We start from the raw sequence: 10,944 nt of genomic DNA on the forward strand, positions 1-10,944 counted from the left end.
CATAAACCCCTAACTATTCTCAGGCATCTTCAAATGCAATACGTTTAAATGCTGTGTTTCCATTTTGATGGTAATATACATATATAAGGTTCAGGCTCACCAGGACAAGCCACTGAATTTCAGGGCCTGCAGTTTTAAGTTTAAGATCAAAATGGCACAAGGTAACCATCCAAAAACAAATCAGTTTCTCAAACTAGGATCTGTGTACATAAATTCTCCGGGTTCCCTGAGAATTTCTTTTCCTTTAAAAGGACTTTATACCTCACCCGAAGTTGAAATTCACTGACTTAAAGTACAGGGACCATATTGCTCAGGCCCAGCACTCAGCAGAAATTCAGCCTGCACACCAGGTCACTTCTGAGAGGTCTGCATCAGGCCTTCCAAGCCACAATTCTTGGACCCTTCTCCAGAGCAGTAAGAATCCTTCCTTGCCTTTTAACTTCCTGACAGACACTAGCGTCTCAAGAAAACGTTCAGACTATCAAGCCCAGCCCACTCACAAGTGTTGGGGAAAAGGAAGCCTGGAAATGGGAAGTGACTTAAAGCGAGATCACACAGCAGGACAAAACTATAACCTAAGCCTTCTATCCCAACTTCAGCGCCTCGGTTAATCTGTAGAGAACGCTGGTTAAAGACTCCAACGGACCTCATTCCCACCATTGCCGTCCTCCCCTGGTCCCCAACGTCCCCGCGGTCCTCTTCAAGTTGGCTCGCCTCGCTCTACTCCAGCTCTTCACAAGCAGTCCACAAGTCCTAACCGCAACCCCACGGCTTCTGACCTTCCTCCGTCTATAGGACACGCAAGCTGAAAAACCTCCATACAGGAGATACACCCTCAGGACCAGCAGCACCTCTCGCCGCAGCGGGGCCCGCTTCCAGGCGCATGCGCTAGCTTAGGTCGACGCGCGTCCGTGACGTCACGGGCGGCGCCATCTGACAGCAGCCCTGCGCGCCGGCGATCCCAGCAGAGTTGGAGCGTGTCCGTCTGGCGATTTAGCGTGCCTTGCGAGCTTGGGCCCAAGAAGTCTCTTCACTACAAACTTTGGCGAGAGAAGTTCTGATGGCCGAGGGCTGCTGAAGAAAGTGAAGAAGAGTGAGCGACGCCCGCAGGAAACGTCATCAGAGCGCACCGGAAGCGGCCCGAGGATGAAGAGTAAGCGGGGTGCAGGGCCTCGAAACTGGGGTGGGGTGGGATGTAAGTGGTCGGGGAGTTGGTGCTAGTGGGTGAACAGGGTCACTGCGAAGTCCAAACGGAACTGGTGTGGGAATTGTCCTGCCTTACATAAGTGAAACTGAGGCCCAGAGTCCCGGTTGGCCTGGCTCGGTGTCTGAGCCAAGTATTGATGTCAGAGCTGGCGGCAGGTCCCCCACAGGGGCCTGCTCAATGGTGTGTGGTGTTAAAGGAGGGCCCAAGACCTTACCGCCGACTGGGCCACCGCCTCTCTTTCCACCGCCTCCCACTTGGTGACGGTGGTTAAGGCCCAGATACTCTTTACGACCTGGTTTCCCCTTCTGTAAGGTGCTGGTAGTGGTATCTGCCCAGCCTTCCTGCTGTTCTGTGAACGACCCTTGTCAGGTGGAAAGCGTAGGGAGCATGCTGGGGAATGGTATCGCTAACCCAGGACTCGGGAGTTGAGCAGAGGATAGCAATGCCAAGGAGGGGAGCAAGCACCCAGGGGAGTGTAGACACCGTTAAAGCTGGTCTTTGGATCAGTATTTTCATTTCGATCTGTGCCACTCCCTATCTCTGTTACCAAGTTACGTGTCTCAGCTTATATGAGCGGCAATTTTCTCATGTGCATAATAGGAATAATAACCACTTTAAAGGATTGTTGGGAAAATATATGTAACTTTTAACCAGGTACATGGCAAGTAATGAATGCTGGATAGTCGTTACGTATATTGCTTCAGAAAAGACTTTCATGTCGAAACAACTGTGACAGTTGAAGCAAAGTCGTTCCTGGGGTGCTCTTTAGAAATAAGTTTTACTCCCATTCTTCCATCTGAGGGAGAGCCAGACTCATATATAATATAATATAATATAATATAATATAATATAATATAACACATTAGTTTGCTTTTTCATATGTACTCAAGGAAGCATAAGGGACCTGGAGTGAGATTGATAGAGCATTGTGTAAACCATATTTTCTAGTCTTTTGACCCTTAAACCAGGCCTTTGTCTTATTCTTATTCCATTCACACCCGTACTCTGTGCCTACAGCCATCTTTTTATTCTTCAGGCAAATTAAGAAATGTGGAAGTTTTTAGAGGTCAAAACCACATTGATCAATATATATATTTTGAACTTGAATAAAGACCTACTGTATTTTATCAGTTTAAGACACCATCTATTGTGTGATACATCCCAATTTCATAGATGTTAAAATGTGAAAAATCTTTTTTTTAACATCTTACAGTCAACAAAGTGTAATATTTCCTACCATCTGCATCCTGGGACTCTCTAGTGTATAACTTTTTTTTTTTTTTAAGTTTATTTATTTATTTTGAGAGAGAGAGCAGGGGAGGAGCAGAGGGAGAGAGAGAGAATCCCAAGCAAGCTCTGCGCTGCCATTACAGAACCCAATGTGGGGCTCAAATTCAAGAACCATGAGGCCATGAGCTGAGCTGAAACCAAGACCAAGAGTCAGATGCTTAACCAGTGAGCCACACAGACACCCCTGTATCATATAACTTTTAAATGAGTTGCTTAATTAGACTTCTAGAGCAACTGTTCAAGCTCCTAACCAAGCTCCTAGTGTGGTCTGCTGAACTGCAGTAGCATCTGAAACTTGTTACAAATGCAGAATCTGGGATTGGGGCCCAAGTGTCTACATTTTAATGAGATCCTAGAGATGCTTACGTAAATTAACAGTTGAGAAGCACTGTTCTAAAGCACACCTTAGGAACTTCTCAGATGGGTGGTCGGGGGTGGGGGGGAATAAGAGGCATCCAAGAAAGCTTTGAAGCTGTACTCTTTATAGCACCCAATCTTCTTCTATCTCTAAGTAAGCAGAGTTATTTTCATAGTTAGAAAAGTCTTTGCTTTATAGCCATACCCAATAGGAATTATCATTTCTTATTTGTTTGTTTGCTTTAATCCCCCAGGTGTGATCTACCACGCCTTTTCTCAGAAAGAGGCAAAAGAGTTCGATGTTCAGGTACTGTGCATGGCAGGAAGTCTGGGAATAACAGAGGTGATGACAGAATGGCTCAGTACTCCAGTCTTGCTTTAGATGTCCTTTCCCACATCTTACTCCTCGTCTTTCTAGTAGATGTGTTAGGCTCAGCCAAGATCTGTTGTTCTGATGGCCTGTTTCCATATGCTCGCCTCTTCTTATCTTGTTTGGTAAACTAAGACTTCTTAATCTTGTGTCATCTTTCACTGTGCTGAGGTCACTGGGCTATGCCCACCTGAAACTTGGCGCGGTGAGCACTATCATTTGACTTTGTCACTGTGCCCCCTTTTCTCTTGAAGAGGGCAGGCAAATCACATTTCATAAGTGGAATATATGGATTATATTTGGATGCTGCACACATGCTTTGTCAGTTTGGCAGAAGCTCCCCTGGTGACTCCTCTTGAGGGAGTTAACATGAAACCAAGATTTTAAAAGATTGATATTCCTTTATCTGGCTTCTCCATGAAGAGGGACTACTTAGGTATTTAAAAGAAGCAAATAATTGTCCTCTCGCAGTAATAATGATGATGATCATGAGTCTTTAGTTAGTATCTAAAGGTGCAAAGCTGAAGCCAACTGCCATTTTTACTGTGAGCTACCTTGAAGACGAGGTGAATCACATCTTGATGCCCCCCATTGTCCCTTCTTCTCCTCCATAAGGGAGAGCTTATTATTGACACGTGAGCTTCAAGGTGTTCGCAGCCCGGTTAGTGCAGCAGGGTTCAGGAGATGGCCCAGCGAAGAGGCAGGGCCTCAGTACACAGTGCTCGCTGGGGCTGTGGCAGACCTAGGACAGAGCCACCTGAATGAGGAGTAGATTGGTGGAGCTCCCAGCTTGAGAGGCAGAGATGTTTGGAGTTCCTTCAAGAATTACGATAGTTATGACAGTTATTTTGCCCAGAGGTCCTAAGAGCCTCTGCTAAGTACAGTGAATTGATGTTCTGCTCTGTGTGGGAGAAGTTGAGCACAGGAGGCTGAGATGCATTGGCACTTCCTTTCCCCAAGTGGTGCGGGAGCAGACTTAGTGAGTAGCCATGACATGTCCACGGGGCCAAACCCAAGGAAAGAGGATTGCATCGTGGGCACAGTGTCAAAATTCCTACCCCCCAAGGCATGGCCCACCCTGGAGCAGCAGGTGGTGCCAGCTTCCCAAGCGTCAGATCATTTCCTTTGAGGCCATAGCTTGGTTCTCTGAACTCGCCTTCCTCTGGTCATGACTGATTAAGTGTTGTCATACGTTTCCCAAGCTCTCCTCCCTGCCAAGGGTCAGAGAAGTCTTTTCTTCCACATATAAAGGGGTTTTGGTTTTTTTATCCTCAAAATAACCTCTAAGAAGTAGGGCAGAAAGTCGAATTTTGACGTGGCTGTTTTGTGTGGCAGTCACAAATTGGCATTTGAGTGTGACTTTCGCATCTGAACAGCTGTGGGAGCTAACATCCAGCACATGAGTGGCTGTGTGAGGCTCAGTGGGCAGATAGATGGGTCCGCGATGGCGTCCCATCTGCGGTTGCAGTGCTGTGTAAGAGGGCGTGGGTTCCAGGGCTGTCCCAACCAGAGCAGTGGGCACCGTGCCACCTTGTCCCTGTGCAGCTTCCGGGAGCCCAGCAGGCCGAGGCCTTCGTGAGGGCCTTCCTGAAGCGCAGCTTGCCCCACATGAGCCAGCAAGCCCGCGAGGACCACCTGCAACGCAAGGCTGTCGTTCTGGAGTACTCCGCTCGCCGGAAGCGAAAAGAGAAGAAAAAAAAATCCAAAGGCCTCTCTGCCAGGCAGAGGAGGGAGCTGAGGCTCTTTGACATTAAGCCAGAGCAGCAGAGGTACGCCAAGTCTTTCCTGCCTTTCTACGTAGGGCAGCTTAATCTTCCCTGTCTCGGCTGGACTTGGGAAGCCCAGCGCCAGTTGGCAGCCCCTTTCCTCTTAAGCTATCGGAGCTTCTCCCACTTCTGCCACAAGGGGGCAGCGTTCCTTTACCAATTCAGACCGTGTTTGGGCTTGGCTTTTAAAGTGAGACGCTGTGAGGCTCTTGCTGTTTTAGTGTTTGGCTTCCGTCCTAGCCTTAACTAATGAGACTCGTACCATAAGTGAGTCTGTTACCCATGGCAACAGGCTGTTTGTCTTTCAGCTTTCCTAGAAAAAGAGGAACTGATATTTCTTAATATATACTCTTTATAACTTTTAATAGTACTAGACAGAATCATCCACTGGGGTTTTATTGCCAAAGAATGTGCTGCCCACATGTTGTAGAAGTTTCTGAAAGGGACGCATCACTCCGTGGGAGGATGTGTTCCTCCCTCCAGCTGACACTGCATCTCTCCTTGGCTACGGTTCTGCATATGTGCGTCTTAGGACTGGTTTTAGACTCTCATGCCAACACCGGTAGCCAGATAGCCTCCCACATCCCACAAAACAAAGTCATTCACTTTGCCCATGGCCCCTCTTGCAAAAAGAGCTGGCCTTTGGGTGGAGGAAGGGGCCGCTGCCTGCCCAGTTTTCCTCGCTGGCTTCTGCACCCATAGAGCCCACTTCAAGTGTGAGCCTGAGGTTCTCACTTTTCTAACCAATAGTGTCATGTAAACAGACTCCCCATGAGGTAACGGACCAGTACTGATGACCCCAGAGGACAGCCTTTGAGGTCTTCTTACCTGTTCCCTCCCTTTGGTCCCACCACCTGCTCAGTCACCTTCCAGACACCTGTTACCTTCCATGGGGGTGTACATGACAGCCAGCAACTCCTGTTTACTCCTGGGTTACCGGGTTCAGCTCTTGTAACAGAAGACCTCAAGTAGCAGTGGCTTAAGCAAGATCGAAGTTTGTTTCTCTCATGAAAAGAAGTCTGTGTGAGCACCACCCTGGGCTGGTGTGGCAGAAACCCAGGCAGTGCCTCCCCGGGTGCATCGTGGCTGCTCTGTCATCTGTGGATGTTGCCTCATGGTCTAAGGTGTCTGAGCCCCAGCTGTCAAGGCTGTATCTAGCCAGCAAGAAGGGTGGAGGGGCAAAGGAGGGCAACACCTTCTTCTCACTTAGCCTCAAGAGGGTTCTAGCAGTGAGGAAACTGAGGTTCAAAAGGTGAAGGTACTTGATTTTAGTCAGGTTATCTGCTGTAGAACTAGGATCTGCACCCAGTCCCCAGTGACCCACATCAGGATCCTTGGCATCAGGCCATGCTCTGTGCTCTCTCGATGTTATATTGCCCGGCTCATGTCACCTAACTTTTTACTTCTGTCTGACTTTGGTTCCACAGTTACAATCTTTTTCTCCCTCTACATGAACTCTGGAAACAGTACATCCGGGATCTGTGCGGTGGTCTCAAGCCAGACACGTGAGTTGCATTTCTGAAGCCTTGCCCTTTGGGGCAAAACCCAAGTCTTATGATCACTATAAATGCAACCTTAGGCACCAGTTGGCCACAGATGTTTGTAGACCTGTTTGATCCTTTCAGAACTCTTGATCATGGTGTATGTTAAGGGCTTCTGTTTACCTCCTAGGCAGCCACAGATGATTCAGGCCAAGCTGTTAAAGGCAGATCTTCATGGGGCTCTTGTTTCAGGTAACTTGCCTAAGATCATATGATCACCCGAATGCCCAAGGCATCACTCAGTGGCACCATAGCTCTGTGCTACAGGGTTAGACACACTCCTTGCCATGTGGATATTTCCAGACCACCAACACTGAGAGTGGGAGACAACTAGCTACCTAAGCTAGTTATGGACACTTTTTGGACACACTCTAAATGGTCTTTGTGTACCTTTCCACCCAAGGACCCCACCTACTATCCCAGAGGGCACAGCAGCTGCTGGCACTTGCCCACAGCCTTGAACAGAAAGTCCCTTTCATCCACTTCCCCATGGTTTTAAATGTCAGCTATGGACTTACAGCTCCCAGGTTGTCCTCTCCAATGCAGACCTCCCCCTGAACATCTTTGTTCATCCTGCTGTCCTGTCCACTGGATGTAGCCACCCACATGTACATGGGTGTCATAAGCTGCACATATCCAAAACAGCTCCAGGCCTCTCCATAAATCAGCCCTTTCCCTGGGGTTCCCCATCTCTGTTCATGGTACCAGTGTTTACCCTGGCTGTTCAGGCCAAAAGCCTGGGAAAGATCACATTTCTTCTTTCTTAATCCCTCACCTCCATCCATCAGCATGTCCTAGTCCCCAAATCTAAGCCTCCACCATCTCCCCTGGATTCCTGTAGAAGCTGCTGACACACTTCTCCCCCAACCAGGCAGCCAGAGGGAAGGTTTTATACCAGAAATCAGACCATGTTTCTCTTCTACTTCCTTACTGTGGTCTGAAAGGCCCCTGTGACTTTATTGAACACCAGGTCTAACCACAGTGGCCTGATTTCTGCTTCTCCCACACCAAGCTTGGCCATGCCTCAGGGCCTTTGCATTTGTCCCTTCTCCCTGCCCAGAATTCTGTGTGTTCACAGACTGACTGCTTCTCATTATTCAGGCCCCTACTCAGATGTCACTTCCCCCGAGGGTCTACCAACACTAAAACCCTCCTCCCCATTACCTTGTTCTTTTTTTGTTCATAGCAATTACCGCTGTCAAAACACAGTTTTGTGGTTTGGTACACATTCCCCTCCTACCATTGGAACATCAGCTCCCTGAGAACAGAACCTAGGACAGTCTTATTCACCGCTGTGCCTAGCAGCTACCTCAAACAGTGCCAGGCACATAGCAAGCGCTCAGTCCGCTGGCTATACTGGGGCATGGGTCAGGAGAGGTGAGGGGCTGGCTCCCTGTGGTGGCAGTTCACCCTACTCGTTGCTCGATGGCCGGTAGCAAGATTCCATTCTGACCAGAGTTTGGGAGGTCATGGGAAGACCATGATGGACAGGTGTCCCTTCAGATTCCATCAGTGACACTTGGCCCCTTCCCAGCAGCCTGTGGGTCTTGGTGGTGCCAGACATACACGTGACCTCTTGGCTCCAGAGTCCTTCCCATGACCCCATGGCTGCAGGCCCTCCAAAGGACACCTTGGCAAAGCAACCCAGAGGCTACAAAGCCACAGGCAAGGGATTGGGACTTTGACTTCTCATCCAGCTTGGTCCCTGTCGAGCTGAGGAACTTCCCCCTGCCTAGCTGGTTGTGGCTCCCCCAGCACCACAGAGGCCAAGGCTTCAAACGCCCTTTTCTTTTGCAGTCACAAAATCCAAATGCCCCTCCTACGTGGGTGTTACAGGAATCCTTCTACAGGAAACAAAGCACGTTTTCAAAATTATCACCAAAGAAGACCGCCTAAAAGGTACGTAACTGTGTCTCAGGGCGTTGTGGTTTGTGGCCTCCCCAGCTTCATCAGCCCTTTACTAGTGGCTTCAGTGGGTCAGTTTGGTCTCTCAGGTCAGCACAGATTACAGATACCTGCTGACCATGCAGTCCACACCTTCAGAGGGCATCCTTGCCCCTGTGGCTCTCCCTGAGGCATCCCTGCACCCAGTCAGCAGCCTCGGCCTGATACGATGGAAGGAAGGGCTGTAGGGTCTGCCTCCAGACACCTGAGTCTACTTCTATGACGGAGACCCCCCCACCCTGCCCAAAGGCTACTGCCTTTCAGAGGAACGGGGCTAAGCAGACAATGGGGGGAGCTAAGGTGGTGCCTGTCCCTGGAGTGTTCCAAGATCTTTCCCTTTCTGGTGACCCTTTGGGTCATCCACTTGATGTGCTAGAGCTCACTGTTGTAGCAGAGATGGGTGTGCACCACTGGTCTGTCGAGATTTCCATACTCCTTGCCTGCAAATCTGAGATTTCAGAACCACAGTGGGAGGTTTTGGTTCCTTAAATTTTGGAGCTTGGTTTTTCTTGTTGCTGCCTTCCATTTCCTTGTATTCTCATTCTAAACCTCAGAAAATGGTACACAGGTGTCCCCAGTGAGCACAGGCCATGAGTCCATCTTAAGGTGATGTGGGAAGACCTATTTATAGCACTTTTTCTGGGAATTTGGCTTGAGCCTTTGACCCTGAAAATTGGGTGTTGAGTTATATCTACGGTCTGAGTAAACTGGCCACATGACCGAATAATGCCCTGTGATCCTGGTACTGCTAACCTTTGTGGGTTTCCCATTTCTTATTAGCTTACTTTATTTTTTTATTTTTTTAATGTTTATTCATTATTTTTGAGAGAGAGAGACAGATCGCGATCAGGGGAGGAGCAGAGAGAGAGGGAGACACAGAATCCGAAGCAGGCTCCAGGCTCCAAACTGTCAGCACAGAGCCCGACGCGGGGCTCGAACTCACAGACCGCGAGATCATGACTTGAGCTGAAGTCAGACCTCAACCGACTAAGCCACCCAGGCACCCCTTAGCTTACTTTCCAATACAGACATTTTAGGAATAGTTTCTGCATAAACGTGAACTTACTGTCAGGATTTTTTTTTTTCTCATCCTTTTTCCTCCTTTGTTTTCCAGTTATCCCCAAGCTAAACTGTGTGTTCACAGTGGAAATTGATGGCTTCATTTCCTATATTTATGGAAGCAAATTCCAGCTTCGGTCAAGTGAGCGATCTGCAAAGAAATTCAAAGCAAAGGGAACATTTGACCTGTGAGCTCTTTGCTATGGAGGCAATTGTTTGTGACCCCAAGGACTGGAAACACCTGAGTGCCCGCCTTTCGGTGAAAAGATGGCCAGGCCGGTTCTAGTTATAGACCACCTCTACCCCATTAACACTGGAGTTAAGAACAATTCATCATCCGGGAAAAACACACCACAATGAACGAAGAAGTCAGGGAACGTAGGGATGTCCATGTCTAGGTGATTTTGAACTTGTATTGCTCCCATGAGAGAAAAGACTGGCAGAAAACACCAGGATTACCACGGTTGACTTGACTAGTGGCATTATTAGATTTTTATTTCTTCTTCATACTTTTCTGTGTTTCCTGAATGGTCTGCGATGGATCCGTTGTTTATGTAATAATAAAATATTAGTAGGTACTAATAGGCTCTTGTTGGGAAGAAACAGTCCCTCCGACGCAGCTGGTTTGGAAGGGAAGTGAGCCGGAGGCTGTGCCTGGGTGGCGGCTTCACTTTCACCCCGTAGACAGCTGCCATCAGGCACCCGATTCCCAGGGTCAGTCAGTGTATCTGACATGTTGTTTTACATCACACCCACTGTCGAACTCCTTGACCTAACTGGAGTTCCCCTTGCTTTTCCAAGGAAGCAGAAGAGTGAGGGGTGACGTCGCAGAGGGGCTTTGGACTCATTCACTCTAGGGATTAGAACTGGGATGGGACACGGAGGCAGCATGCCGCGTCAGGGTGTGCCTTAATGGCTCTTTGGTACTGGGAGCTCGGACCTGTATACAGAACGTTGTATTCCTGTGACTCTTAGGCTCCAGGGAAGGTAGGCTGAGGGGAAATAAGACTGCAGCTCTGATCTACCAGGCAAGCCTGAGTCCCCAGCTGTGCCACCTCAGCTGAGCCCCTGGTTCCATTCTGCTATCTGAAGCCTTGGCTGTTCTGTCTGACCAGCCCTGTGTGGTGGTGTGTGCCTCTAGGCCGCTAGCTGACGTCCTTCTAGGCAGGCATGAGCAAGGACAGGGCGTGGACCAGCGTCCAGTGTTCTGTATTAGGAACGTCACAGAGCTCAGAAGGACCCACGGCCCCTTTCCTTTTGAGAAGTGGGCTTTTGCCGACCAACCAGAAACATGCCTAGTGACAAACTGGCAGCAAATCCATGAGCTTTCTCTTCCTTTACTCCAGGAGAAGCAGCTTTGTCATATGTCCCACTTGGCCTCCACACTGGAGGAGAGACACCCCAGGGAGA

General features: G+C 48.9%; 1 protein-coding gene across 2 annotated transcripts; it reads left to right on the forward strand.

Moving 5' to 3' along the window:
- The first annotated feature begins 926 nt into the window (after nucleotides 1–926).
- On the forward strand, nucleotides 927–10,110 carry LOC125916984 (ribonuclease P protein subunit p29). 2 transcript variants are annotated; one of them, XM_049623245.1, is made up of 7 exons: nucleotides 929–1,153; nucleotides 3,109–3,161; nucleotides 4,770–4,993; nucleotides 6,418–6,495; nucleotides 6,662–6,723; nucleotides 8,329–8,430; nucleotides 9,590–10,110. In XM_049623245.1, exons 1-7 carry the CDS (start codon nucleotides 1,147–1,149, stop codon nucleotides 9,724–9,726), a joined length of 663 nt encoding a protein of 220 aa, XP_049479202.1. In that variant the 5' UTR covers nucleotides 929–1,146; the 3' UTR covers nucleotides 9,727–10,110. The 2 variants fall into 2 exon arrangements, with proteins under 2 accessions (XP_049479203.1, XP_049479202.1); XM_049623246.1 differs by lacking the exon at nucleotides 3,109–3,161 and having other exon boundaries at nucleotides 927–1,153.
- The last annotated feature ends 834 nt before the right edge of the window (nucleotides 10,111–10,944 follow it).

Source organism: Panthera uncia, unplaced genomic scaffold, assembly GCF_023721935.1.
Source record: "Panthera uncia isolate 11264 unplaced genomic scaffold, Puncia_PCG_1.0 HiC_scaffold_1376, whole genome shotgun sequence".
NCBI classification, from domain to species: domain Eukaryota; kingdom Metazoa; phylum Chordata; class Mammalia; order Carnivora; family Felidae; genus Panthera; species Panthera uncia.